This window comes from Cetorhinus maximus, unplaced genomic scaffold (assembly GCF_964194155.1).
Source record: "Cetorhinus maximus unplaced genomic scaffold, sCetMax3.hap1.1 HAP1_SCAFFOLD_2479, whole genome shotgun sequence".
Lineage (NCBI taxonomy): Eukaryota > Metazoa > Chordata > Chondrichthyes > Lamniformes > Cetorhinidae > Cetorhinus > Cetorhinus maximus.
Genome location: NW_027598417.1, coordinates 1 through 14084, shown reverse-complemented (window position 1 = coordinate 14084; position 14084 = coordinate 1). Strand labels below are relative to the sequence as shown.

Below are 14084 nucleotides of genomic sequence, written 5' to 3'. Positions count from 1 at the left end.
CGAGCGAGCGAGACAGAGAGAGAACGAGCGAGCGAGAGAGAACGAGCGAGCGAGACAGAGAGAACACGAGAGAATGAGCGAGAGACAGAACGAAAGAGATACAAACAGTGTGACAAAGGACAGAGTTAATGGGAGAGTCACCCACAGGTAAAAGGCGACCGACATCACAAAACTCACTCAATGATTTAGGTCCACAGTTTAATTTTTCAAAAGCGTCTGGTTAAATAGCCAAAGCAGCCCCTCGACAAGCGGGAGACAGGAGAGGGAGCTGGAGGTAAGAGAAAGACACAAAGATGCACACACAGCAAACTCCAGGCGGGAGAACAGAACCTGCATTGATACAATGTGTGGGGGTGGGGAGTTGATGGGTTTAAAATACTCGTGTGACGTGGGGCCCAGTTTCCACCCACAGTCTGGGGCGTAAAGGCAAGGTAGCTGAGGAGAGGGGGTGGGCTGGGGTTGCAGGCCAGAAGGCCGATGCCTGACCTCAGGAACAAGGGGGTCCTGCAGAGCCCCATCGCTGGGTCCTTGTGGGAGGGGGGGTGACGGCAAGGACAGATCAGCAGTTACACCTGGGGGGGGAGAGAGAGAAGGGAGGTGAGACAAACAGAGTGACAGAGTGAGAGAGAGAGAGAGAGTGAGAGACAGAGAGAGAGAAAGAGAGACAGAGAGAGAGAATGAGGCAGACAGAGAGAGAGAGGGAGGGACAGAGAGAGAGAGAGAGGGAGGGACAGAGAGAGAGAGAGAGAGAGAGGGACAGAGAGAGAGAGGGAGCGAGGGACAGAGAGAGAGAGAGAGAGGGAGGGACAGAGAGAGAGAGAGGGGGAGGGACAGAGAGAGAGAGGGGGAGGGACAGAGAGAGAGAGAGGGAGGGACAGAGAGAGAGAGAGGGAGGGACAGAGAGAGAGAGAGGGAGGGACAGAGAGAGAGAGGGAGGGACAGAGAGAGAGAGGGAGGGACAGAGAGAGAGAGAGGGAGGGACAGAGAGAGAGAGAGGGAGGGACAGAGAGAGAGAGAGAGGGAGGGACAGAGAGAGAGAGAGGGGGAGGGACAGAGAGAGAGGGGAGGGACAGAGAGAGAGAGAGGGAGGGACAGAGAGAGAGATGGAGGGAGGGACAGAGAGAGAGATGGAGGGAGGGACAGAGAGAGAGATGGTGGGAGGGACAGAGAGAGAGATGGTGGGAGGGACAGAGAGAGAGATGGAGATAGAGAGAGATGGAGATAGAGATAGAGAGAGATGGAGATAGAGATAGAGAGAGATGGAGATAGAGAGAGATGGAGATAGAGATAGAGAGAGATGGAGATAGAGAGAGATGGAGATAGAGAGAGATGGAGATAGAGAGAGATGGAGATAGAGAGAGATGGAGATAGAGAGAGATGGAGATGGAGAGAGATGGAGATGGAGAGAGATGGAGATGTGAGATAGAGAGAGATGGAGATAGAGAGAGATGGAGATAGAGAGAGATGGAGATAGAGAGAGATGGAGATAGAGAGAGATGGAGATAGAGAGAGATGGAGATAGAGAGAGATGGAGATAGAGAGAGATGGAGATAGAGAGAGATGGAGATAGAGAGAGATGGAGATAGAGAGAGATGGAGAGAGAGAGAGATGGAGAGAGATGGAGACAGACAGAGATAGAGAGAGATAGAGATAGAGACAGATAGAGATAGAGAGAGAGAGACAGAGACAGAGAGAGAGAGATAGAGAGAGAGAGACAGAGACAGAGAGATGGCTGCGCGGTGGAACATCGAGTTGAAGGAATGCCGGGTGAGAGGCAAGCGCACAGACGGGTGACGGCGATAGGGGGACAAACCTGGGCAGAGGGCGAAGGGACACGAACCCAGTACCCACCCCACCCTCCCCGACCCTCCCCAAGCCTGTGACCCTCCTCCTTGGTCCTGTTGTGTGTGTGGGGGGGGGGTTAACCTGGGCCCTGGGCCCTGGCCTCGACACCGCTCCCCCACCCCCCTGCTCCCTTATTGCACACGAGCGTCAGCCACGATTCCCCACCGACCGGCTGCTGCCTTCACCGCTGCCCCTGCCCGTCCCAGCGCCGCCCGCTCAGGTCTGCTGTTTTCGGCCCCCCCTCTGGGAGCCGAGGCCGGCGGCGGACGAGGGCGGCCGGCCTCTCCTCTTTGGGGGGGTGGCTGGGGGTCTCCCCCTGGGGCGTCTCGGCTGCTGCTGCTGCCCCCCTCCTCCCGGGGACCGGGGTTTGGGGGGGCGACCCCTCTTGGGCTGGGGGTTGGGGGGTCGGCCTCTCCTGGCGGGGCCGGGAGACGGGGAGGTGGAGGGGGAAGGGAGGGGGGCCACCCTCTTGACTTTGGGGGGCCGGCCGCGGGTGGGGGCCGTGGGAGGGGGAGGAGGGGGTGGGGGGGGAGGGGGAGGAGGGGAGCGAGCCGAGGAGGGGGGCCGACCTTTCCTTTTGACGGCGGGGGGCGGGGGAGGGGGAGCGGGCGAGCCCCCCTGCGAGGAGCGGGTGTTGGCGGCTGGGCTGGTGGCGGCGATGGCGGCCGCCGCGGTCAGGCTGCGGAGCACGCGGTCTGGGGTGGCCGGAGGCGAGGGGGAGGAGGAGGAGGAGGAGGAGGGCGAGGGCGAGGGAGAGGCCGCGTCCCGAGCGCCGGGCGTCTCGTCCACCCCGCCCGGCCGGCCCCTCCGCCGTCTGGCCGGCTCCTCCGGCACAGCCGGCGAGCTGGGGACGGCCCTCAGGCCCCGGGGTTTGTACCGCCGGCGCTCCAGGGGCGGCACCAGGTCGCCGGGCCTCTGCCGCGTGGACCTGGGGACCGGGACCCCCCGTGAGGCCGGGGACTCGCCGGCCACCGGCTCCGGCCTCCGCTCCTCCCCGGGCGGGGAGGGGGAGCTGCCGCCGCTGCTGCTGCTGACCGGCCGGGGGGACCGCGGCCTCCTCCTGGCCCGGTCCTGAGGCCGAGGCGCCGGCCCATCGCCGCTCGTCTCCGGGCTCCGGCTGGAGGGTTCCGCCGGCCGTGGCCTCTTGGCCAGGGGCTGCTGGCCCTCAGTGGATCTCTCCGCGCTGGGCTCGGGATCGGACTCGCTCGCTGCCGCAGCCTCCCGCCGCCTCGGGCCCTGCCGGCTGTTAAGCGGCGGCGGAGCAGCCGCAGGGGGCGGTGGCGGTAACGGAGAAGGGGGGGACGCCGGGCCCTGACGCTCGCCGGTCTTGCCGGCTTCCCTTCCCGGCGTGGCCGGCCGCCTGGCCCGCTTGGCAGGCTGCCGCCGCTCCACAATGACGTTGATGCGGCCCGGAACCTTGCGCAGCACCGTGGCCGTCATCTGGGGGTCGCCGGCTGCCCCGTCCTGCTCGCAGAGCAGGTCCTGGTCGGCCGTCCTCCGCCGTTTCTTCTCCCTGCCGCTGCCGCCGCCGGCCAGCTGGGGTTCGGGGGCCGGGGATGCGGGCTCCTGGTCGGGCGCCGGCCGCTTCTGCTCCGGCCTCCTCCTTGCCGGGGGCGACGCCGGCTCGTGGTGAGCAGTTTCATCCACGCACGGCGACGGCGGCCGATCGGCGCGTTCGACCGTCTCGGGCGGGGCCTCGGCGCTCTCCGCCGGCTCCTCCGTTCCGGGCGCCAGTTGGCCGGCGGATCCACTCGGCGAAGGCGGCTCTCGGTTCCCGGCACCCGGCGGCAAAGAAGAAGTAGTCGTGTCTCCCTCCTCCTCGCCGGAGTCCGCTCCGACCCCCGACCCCGCCGCGATGGCTTCACCGGAGTCCGGGCTCCGGGACGAAACGCCGGCGTCGACAGCCTCCGGTGCTCCTGGCGTTACCAGCTCACCAGCTCCCTCCAGCTCCCCTGCCGCCGGACTCGCAGCAGCGCCGGGATCGTCCCGCTCCTCCTCCTCCAGCCGGTCGCCCGGGTCAGTCACTGCCTCCTCCGGCCTCTCCTCTCCGGTCTCCGCGGCATCCGATGCCCTCGGGGCGGCCTCCTCCTCCGGCCTCTCGCCGCCCGTCTCTGCGGAGGCCACTTCCCGCGGGGCGGGTTCCTCCTCCACCTCCACCCGTCCAGCTTCCGAGCCGGCCGAGTCCAGGCCGTTGGGGGACAGTCCGTCAGCCTCGGGGGGTCGCAGGGTCTCGCTCCCCGCGGGGAGGCTGCCAGCCTCGGGCGCACCGCACGCTCCTCCCGCGGCCTCTCCCGGCTCCGGCTTGCCGACCGGGGGACAGGGCTCGTCGGTGCCTCCGGGCGGCGTGACTTGGGGCGTCAGGGGGGTCTCGTCGAGGGCTCCTTCGCCCCCGTTTGCCACCGGCTCCGGCGGGCGGGGCTCCAGTCCCTCGGCCTCTGGCGGCGGCGGCGATGGAGGGGGGGGCGTTGGCGGGGGCTCGGGCTCCGTCTCCATCACGCGGTGGTCGTCGTGGTCGGCGCCGTCGCCCTGGGGCTGGGCGGGCAGCTCGCCGGGGGGCGCCGGGGGCTCGTCCTCGAAGAGCTCATCGGGGAGCTCAGTGCTGATGTGGATCTGCAGGTCCCGCGAGGGAGCTGCCTCGTAGCGCAAGAGCTGGCCGGGCGCCTCCTTGGGGGTGAGGGGCTGAGGCGGCAGGGGCGGGGGCGGCGTTGTCGCCGGGACCTCGAGGGCTCCGCCCGTTGCCGCCGCCGCCGCCACCGCCGGCTTCTCCGTCTCCCGGGCGCTCAGCCGCGCCCCCCGCAGCCGCTCGCTCATCCGGGTGCTGGGCCGCTCGCCCTGGGGCTTGGCCGGGGGTCGGGCTTTCTTCTGTCGCCTGATGTGCAGCTCCTCGTTCAGCCTCCGCTCGTCATCCTCCGTCCACTTCCACACCTCGTCCTTGGCCTGGTCCAGGTCCTTCCGAGCTGCCTCCACCTGCTCCTGTAGGGGGGGGAAAAACAGGCAGAAAACACGCTCAGTATTCATGGAGGGCCTCATGCCGCTGTGCCTGGCGTCTCAGCGCACGACAGGACACACAACACCACCAAATGAAGCACATCCCACCACTACACGGCCCTGCACGACCTCCGACCCGACCTGGGGGCAGCGGGGGAAGGGGGAGTGGGGGAAATTGCAGCGGTGGTAATTTCATTTGGCGAGTAATCCCGAGGGGCCACCACCCCTGCCCCAGCCTCGTTCAAATCCCACCACGGCAGCTGGTGGAACTTGAAGCCAATTCCATAAAAATCCGTTACGGTGATAGAGAGTTTCGGTAAAAAACCCCATCTGGTTCACCAACGTCCTCGGTGGGGGGGCGCGCGGGGGGGGGTGGGGGGAGGAAGGAAACCTGCCGCCCTTACCCTGGTCTGGGGCCCGTGTGCGACTCCAGGCCCCCGCGGCCTGGTGGTCGGCTCTTTAACCCCCCCCCCCGCCCCCACCCCCCCGAAATGGCCCCGACGAGCCGCTCGGTTCAAGGGGGCAATGAGGGACGGGCGACAAATGCCGGGGTCTCGTCAATGACACCCGCATCTCAGGAAAGAATGAGGGGAGGGGGGAGAAAAAAAAGAGCGTTTTAGGGCAGGTGAAATATTATTTAAAGTGCGATCGCACAGAAGTTACGGAAGCCCAACTTCCAACAGGCCTGGGAAGGCCAGGCTTTCTCTGGATACGGCCTCAGGGGGCACCATCAGGGCACAGAGGAGGCCGCACGTGGGAGTGACATGCAAACAAACAAAGGAAAGCACAGGCAGACTCGGCCAAGTCAACATCGACGCCGGAGTCCCACACGCTGCCCCCCCCTGCGCACACCCCCCATTCCCCCCCCTGGAAACGCGGGGCTGACCATCCCAGCTGGCACGCCACACCGGCCTGAGACAAGGCTGCCAGCGGCAGAGATCGGAGTTGGGGGTTGGGGGGGGCGGCGGGGGACACTGAAAATCCGCAGGGCAAGTCTGGTACCTCTGCCTGCTTCAGCTCCTCTTTGCTGACAGCCTCGAGGGAAGCCTCCAGGTAGTTCATGGCGTAGCGTTCAATCGGAGTTAGCTGCAAGACAAAGAGGGAACACATCACTGAAACAGAGCCCACAGGAGAAAGTACGTGCGTGAGGGGGAGGGGGAGTGGGAGCGGGAGAGGGAGCGGGAGCGGGAGAGGGAGCGGGAGAGGGAGAGGGAGGGGGAGAGGGAGGGGGAGAGGGAGGGGGAGAGGGAGGGGGAGAGGGAGGGGGAGAGGGAGGGGGAGAGGGAGAGGGAGCGGGAGCGGGAGAGGGAGAGGGAGAGGGAGCGGGAGCGGGAGCGGGAGAGGGAGAGGGAGCGGGAGAGGGAGCGGGAGAGGGAGCGGGAGAGGGAGAGGGAGCGGGAGAGGGGAGAGAGAAAGGGAGCGCGCTCGTGTGGAGGAAGAGCAAACTTGCATTCCTCTTGCGCCTCCCACCAGCTTGAGACGTTCTCACCGCGCTACACAGTCAGTGAGGAACTCCTGAAGCGCAGTCACTTCAGGGGCATTAGTCACTGGACTGGTAATCCAGAGGCCCAGGGTATTGCTCTGGGGACCCGGGTCCGAATCCCACTGTGGCCGATGGCGGAATTGAAATTCAATGAAAATCTGGAGCTAAAAGTCTGACGACGACCACGAAACCATCGCCGACGGTCGTTAGAAACAGGGCATCTGCTGTCCTTACCCGGCCTGGCCTACATGTGACTCCAGACACCCACGCCAATGCCCCCTAAACAAGGGCAATTAGGGATGGGCGATAAATGCTGGCCTAGCCAGCGATGCCCACATCCTATTTTTAAAAAGCTGCCAGTGTGTAAGGAGCCCAGCAGCCAACCTGCGCACAGCAAGCTCCCACAACAAGAGCAGCCACGCGACATTGATCATGCTTTACAGGCGCTGTTCGGGGGTAAAAGCTGCTTACACATCCCCCGACCACTCCCCTGGACACCCGGTTTACGATCAGCGAGAACTTGCAGCTCGCCAACCGGCTGCTGTTTTCTCTCTGGGGGTGCGTGTAAAACTGGGCGACCGAGAGCAAACAGCCCCGGGAAGGGAGGGAGGGAGGGGGAACCTGATCGCCAATGGGCGGTAATACAGCATAGGGAGGCAAAGAGCCTTAAACTGCCCCAGCGCCCAGTTATCAGCGAAGTCCGACATGGGGAGATGTTTCACTATCAGTCATGCTGTTCCAAGCGGATACCAGGGAGATAGTCACTGATAAATCCACGCGGGGGATTCAGGGGGGAGAGAGAGTCACTGATAAATCCACGCGGGGGATTCAGGGGAGAGAGAGTCACTGATAAATCCACGCGGGAGATTCAGGGGAGAGAGAGTCACTGATAAATCCACGCGGGGGATTCAGGGGAGAGAGAGAGTCACTGATAAATCCACGCGGGGGGATTCAGGGGAGAGAGAGAGTCACTGATAAATCCACGCGGGGGATTCAGGGGGAGAGAGAGTCACTGATAAATCCACGCGGGAGATTCAGGGGAGAGAGAGTCACTGATAAATCCACGCGGGGGATTCAGGGGAGAGAGAGAGTCACTGATAAATCCACGCGGGGGATTCAGGGGGAGAGAGAGTCACTGATAAATCCACACGGGGGATTCAGGGGAGAGAGAGAGTCACTGATAAATCCACGCGGGGGATTCAGGGGGAGAGAGAGTCACTGATAAATCCACGCGGGAGATTCAGGGGAGAGAGAGTCACTGATAAATCCACGCGGGGGATTCAGGGGAGAGAGAGAGTCACTGATAAATCCACGCAGGGGGATTCAGGGGAGAGAGAGTCACTGATAAATCCACGCAGGGGATTCAGGGGGGAGAGAGGGTCACTGATAAATACACGCGGGAGATTCAGGGGAGAGAGAGAATCACTGATAAATCCATGCAGGGGATTCAGGGGAGAGAGAGAGTCACTGATAAATACACGCGGGGGATTCAGGGGAGAGAGAGAGTCACTGATAAATACACGCGGGGGCTTCAGGGGAGAGAGAGAGTCACTGATAAATCCACACGGGGGATTCAGGGGAGAGAGAGAATCACTGATAAATCCACGCAGGGGATTCAGGGGGGAGAGAGAGTCACTGATAAATCCACGCGGGGGATTCAGGGGAGAGAGAGAGTCACTGATAAATCCACACGGGGGATTCAGGGGAGAGAGAGTCACTGATAAATCCACGCGGGGGATTCAGGGGAGAGAGAGAGTCACTGATAAATCCACACGGGGGATTCAGGGGAGAGAGAGAGTCACTGATAAATCCATGCGGGGGATTCAGGGGGGAGAGAGTCACTGATAAATCCATGCGGGGGATTCAGGGGAGAGAGAGAGTCACTGATAAATCCATGCGGGGGATTCAGGGGAGAGAGAGAGTCACTGATAAATCCACACGGGGGATTCAGGGGGGAGAGAGAGTCACTGATAAATCCACGCGGGGGATTCAGGGGGGAGAGAGAGTCACTGATAAATCCACACGGGGGATTCAGGGGGGAGAGAGAGTCATTGATAAATCCACACGGGGGATTCAGGGGAGAGAGAGAGTCACTGATAAATCCACACGGGGGATTCAGGGGGGAGAGAGAGTCACTGATAAATCCACGCGGGGGATTCAGGGGAGAGAGAGTCACTGATAAATCCACGCGGGGGATTCAGGGGGGAGAGAGAGTCACTGATAAATCCACGCAGGGGATTCAGGGGGAGAGAGAGTCACTGATAAATCCACGCGGGGGATTCAGGGGAGAGAGAGTCACTGATTATTCCACGCGGGGGATTCAGGGGAGAGAGAGTCACTGATTATTCCACGCGGGGGATTCAGGGGAGAGAGAGTCACTGATAAATCCACGCGGGGGATTCAGGGGGAGAGAGTCACTGATAAATCCACGCGGGGGATTCAGGGGGAGAGAGAGTCACTGATAAATCCACGCGGGGGATTCAGGGGGAGAGAGAGTCACTGATAAATCCACGCGGGGGATTCAGGGGGAGAGAGAGTCACTGATAAATCCACGCGGGGGATTCAGGGGAGAGAGAGAGTCACTGATAAATCCACACGGGGGATTCAGGGGAGAGAGAGAGTCACTGATAAATCCACGCAGGGGATTCAGGGGGAGAGAGAGTCACTGATTATTCCACGCAGGGGATTCAGGGGGAGAGAGAGTCACTGATTATTCCACGCGGGGGCTTCAGGGGAGAGAGAGAGTCACTGATAAATCCACGCGGGGGATTCAGGGGAGAGAGAGTCACTGATAAATCCACGCAGGGGATTCAGGGTGGAGAGAGTCACTGATTATTCCACGCGGGGGATTCAGGGGAGAGAGAGAGTCACTGATAAATACACGCGGGGGCTTCAGGGGAGAGAGAGTCACTGATAAATCCACGCGGGGGATTCAGGGGAGAGAGAGTCACTGATAAATCCATGCGGGGGATTCAGGGGAGAGAGAGTCACTGATAAATCCACGCGGGGGATTCAGGGGAGAGAGAGTCACTGATAAATCCACGCGGGGGATTCAGGGGGAGAGAGAGTCACTGATAAATACACGCGGGGGATTCAGGGGAGAGAGAGTCACTGATAAATCCACGCGGGGGATTCAGGGGAGAGAGAGTCACTGATAAATCCACGCGGGGGATTCAGGGGGAGAGAGAGTCACTGATAAATCCACGTGGGGGATTCAGGGGTGAGAGAGTCACTGATAAATCCACGCGGGGGATTCAGGGGGGAGAGAGTCACTGATAAATCCACGCGGGGGATTCAGGGGAGAGAGAGTCACTGATAAATCCACACGGGGGATTCAGGGGAGAGAGAGTCACTGATAAATACACGCGGGGGATTCAGGGGGGAGAGAGTCACTGATAAATCCACGCGGGGGATTCAGGGGAGAGAGAGTCACTGATAAATCCACGCGGGGGATTCAGGGGGAGAGAGAGTCACTGATAAATCCACGCGGGGGATTCAGGGGGAGAGAGAGTCACTGATAAATCCACGCGGGGGATTCAGGGGGAGAGAGAGTCACTGATAAATCCACGCAGGGGATTCAGGGGGGAGAGAGAGTCACTGATAAATCCACACGGGGGATTCAGGGGGAGAGAGTCACTGATAAATCCACGCGGGGGATTCAGGGGAGAGAGAGTCACTGATAAATCCACGCGGGGGATTCAGGGGAGAGAGAGTCACTGATAAATCCACGCGGGGGATTCAGGGGAGAGAGAGTCACTGATAAATCCACGCGGGGGATTCAGGGGAGAGAGAGTCACTGATAAATCCACGCGGGGGATTCAGGGGGGAGAGAGAGTCACTGATAAATCCACGCGGGGGATTCAGGGTGGAGAGAGTCACTGATAAATCCACGCGGGGGATTCAGGGGAGAGAGAGAGTCACTGATAAATCCACACGGGGGATTCAGGGGGGAGAGAGTCACTGATAAATCCACACGGGGGATTCAGGGGAGAGAGAGTCACTGATAAATCCACACGGGGGATTCAGGGGAGAGAGAGTCACTGATAAATCCACACGGGGGATTCAGGGGAGAGAGAGAGTCACTGATAAATCCACACGGGGGATTCAGGGGGAGAGAGAGAGTCACTGATAAATCCACGCGGGGGCTTCAGGGGAGAGAGAGTCACTGATAAATCCACACGGGGGATTCAGGGGGAGAGAGAGAGTCACTGATAAATCCATGCAGGGGATTCAGGGGGGAGAGAGTCACTGATAAATCCACGCGCGGGATTCAGGGGAGAGAGAGTCACTGATAAATCCACGCGGGGGCTTCAGGGGAGAGAGAGTCACTGATAAATCCACGCAGGGGATTCAGGGTGGAGAGAGTCACTGATAAATCCACGCGGGGGATTCAGGGGAGAGAGAGAATCACTGATAAATCCACGCAGGGGATTCAGGGTGGAGAGAGTCACTGATAAATCCACGCGGGGGATTCAGGGGAGAGAGAGAGTCACTGATAAATCCACGCGGGGGATTCAGGGGAGAGAGAGTCACTGATAAATCCACGCGGGGGGATTCAGGGGAGAGAGAGTCACTGATAAATCCACGTGGGGGATTCAGGGGAGAGAGAGTCACTGATAAATCCACGCGGGGGATTCAGGGGGGAGAGAGTCACTGATAAATCCACGCGGGGGATTCAGGGTGGAGAGAGTCACTGATAAATCCACGCGGGGGATTCAGGTGGGAACCGCTTTACCCAGAGACTGTGGGGGGGGTGGGGGGAAATGTGGAAGGCCCTATCGCAGGGGAGTGGATGAGGTGAGTGGTATTAATGTATTTAAAGGGAAAGCAGGATAAACACAGTGGGAGTGGGGGCGGGGGGGGGGAGAGAAAGGAATAGAAAGATGCATTTAGGGGAGGGGGCAGAGAGAGGGGGACAATCACAGGTTGGTTACAGCATAATAGGCCATTCAGGCCATTTGTGGCCGTGCTGGCCCTCTGAAGGTACAACATACCTAGTCCTCCCTCCACCGCTTTCTCCCCATGAACCCTGCACATCCTTCCTTTCCCGATAACAATCCCATTCCCTCTCGAACCCCTCGGTTGACCCTCCCTCCCCCACACTCTCAGGTAGCACATTCCAGACCCTAACACTCGATTGACCCTCCCTCCCCCACACTCTCAGGCCGCGCGTTCCAGACCCTAACCCTCGATTGACCCTCCCCTCCCCCACACTCTCAGGCAGCGCGTTCCAGATCCTAACCCCTCGATTGACCCTCCCTCCCCCACACTCTCAGGCAGCGCGTCCCAGATCCTAACCCCTCGATTGACCCTCCCTCCCCCACACTCTCAGGCAGCGCGTTCCAGATCCTAACCCCCTCGATTGACCCTCCCTCCCCCACACTCTCAGGCAGCGTGTTCCAGATCCTAACCCCTCGATTGACCCTCCCTCCCCCACACTCTCAGGCAGCGTGTTCCAGATCCTAACCCCTCGATTGACCCTCCCTCCCCCACACTCTCAGGCAGCGCGTCCCAGATCCTAACCCTCGATTGACCCTCCCTCCCCCACACTCTCAGGCAGCGTGTTCCAGATCCTAACCCCTTGATTGACCCTCCCTCCCCCACAATCTCAGGCAGCGTGTTCCAGATCCTAACCCCTCGCTGTGTGAAAAAGTTTCTCCTTGTGTCTCCATCGCCTTCAATCTGTGTCCCTCTGCTTCTCCATCTTTCCCGCAATGGGAACAGTTTCTCCCGATCCACTCTGCCCCAACTCCCCCCTCACGATTTTGAACACCTCGATCAAATCTCCTCTCGACCTTCTCTTCCCCGAGGAGAACAGTCCCAACTTCTCCGACCTATCCACAGAGCTGAAGTTCCTCGTCCCTGGAACCGTTCTCGTGAACCTTTCCCGCACTCCTGTCTAAAGCCCTCACGTCCTTTCCGAAGTGCAGCGCCCAGAACTGGACGCAGTACTCCAGCTGAGGGCCACCCAGCGTTCTAATAAGGCCCATTGCAACTTTTGTGAAGGATTCAAGTCAAATAGGGCTCGTCGGGGCAAAAGGGAAGGGTCTGGGGTGGGGCAGAGGGCGGGAGAGCTTAAGTGACAATGATGTCACGAAACAAGAGACAGAGGGGAAAGGGGAGGGGTTAAGGTTGCCATCAAGAAACGAAGCATCGGTTCAGAGCGCGTGTTAATGGCAGAATAATGAAAGGCAAGCACATGAAAATAAGATACAGACTGGCACTCGGGGTGGGGGGCAGTGGGGAGAGAATCCAAATGGAGGACAGAGCTCGTGCTCTGAAGTTGTTGAACTCAAGGCTGAGTCCAAGAGGCTGTCAAGTGCCTAAAATCGGAAGATGAGGTGGCTGTTCTTCAAGGGTGCGTTCAGTTCACTGGAGCAGACCGAGGACAGGGATGTGAGAAACTCTGCCCCCCTCTCTCCACAGGTACTGCCAGGCCTGCTGAGTATTTCCAACACTTGGTTTTTATTTAGGATTTTCAACGTTGGCAACATTTTGCTTTTGTACTCTGCGCCCCCCGTAAAACCTGTGCGCTCGATTAACCGTTCTCTCTCAGCCTGTCCCCGTCACCTTCGATGGTTTACGCGCGTACACACCCAGGACCCCTCAGACCCGCACCCACCCCCTTTTCAGAACTGCCTCATAGCGTTGTCCCTACCAATTCCCCCTCGTCCGCATTAAACTCCATCCGCCCATTCCCACCCCAACCTGTCCCCGTCCGCCTGCAGTTCCACACTATCCTCCCGACCGTTCCTAACGCGGACAAGATCGCGCCCGGCAAATCCAAGGTCCAGGTCGTTCAGGCACGCGTCGGGAGGAATCGTTTGAACGAGGCGTTCAAGAGCGTCCACCCCATTTCCCAGGCCGGCTTCAAAGCCACGGATGGGAGGCGGTGATGAAGGGCACCGCTTATTAGTTGAGAAGCTGGGGCACTCTAACCCGAGGAGGGGGGGGGGAGGGGATCGTCCGGGATTTGCATACTCAGGTGGAAGTGGGAAACACACTCGGTGACCAAACCAGCCATCGAGAAGAGGGGGGAGGGGACACCCGAGGTCAAACGCCGGCTTGACACCAAAGGGTCGATTCCCATCGGGTAGAATCTGACAAAGGTCTGTTTTGGGGAGTGGGGGGTGGGGGAGGGAACGATTTGGGTGGAGAGTGAGGTGGAGGGGGGGATGCGCGTACACACACACGCGCGTGCAAGGGATTGGGGAGTAAAGGTTGCAGCCGCGCGCGCCTGCGCACAGAGAGATTCCCACGTTGCCCCCGTTACCTGCTCGACCAGGGCAGCGATTTCCTGCTCGGCCTTGGACAGCTCCTCCTCCTCCTCCCGGGTCGAGCTGTCCTCCCCGTCGAGCGGGATGTTCTCGTTGAACTCGGCCAGTTCGGCCACCTGCTCGGCCTTGGCCTGCGAGGCCGCCTGGATGTCCTCCTCGTCCTCGGCCCTGCAGAGTGCCTGGGTACGGGGTTGGGTGGTGGGGGGGGGGTGAGAAAGTTGTTACAGGGGGTGGAAGAAGACACGTGTCGACAAGGTACCGCCGCGCCGCCCCACCTTCCCACCCCGCTCCTACAACACCACGCCGGCTGCATCCTGCTGGAGATATAACCCACTTCTTAAACAAATCAGGAGAAACCTGTCGCAGGGTCCAGTCTCCGTTTGCTGCCGCGTGCCGAATATAACCAGACGGCATCTTGGAGGGCGGGGGGGTTCCAGGAACCAAACCTGTCTGGCCGCTGAGATGTCGGAGTGGGAAATGGGACAGTTCCC

At 60.6% G+C, this 14084-nt stretch overlaps 1 protein-coding gene across 1 annotated transcript; it reads right to left on the bottom strand.

Annotated features, from left to right (window-relative positions):
* Positions 1–2052: 2052 nt before the first annotated feature.
* LOC144677364 (uncharacterized) lies at positions 2053–13772 on the bottom strand (the record flags this gene model as incomplete). The annotated part of the gene is made up of 3 exons (XM_078537502.1): positions 2053–4818; positions 5836–5919; positions 13590–13772. Coding segments are annotated over 3 exons (3024 nt in total), but the record flags the coding sequence as incomplete, so codon positions are not given.
* Positions 13773–14084: the final 312 nt, after the last annotated feature.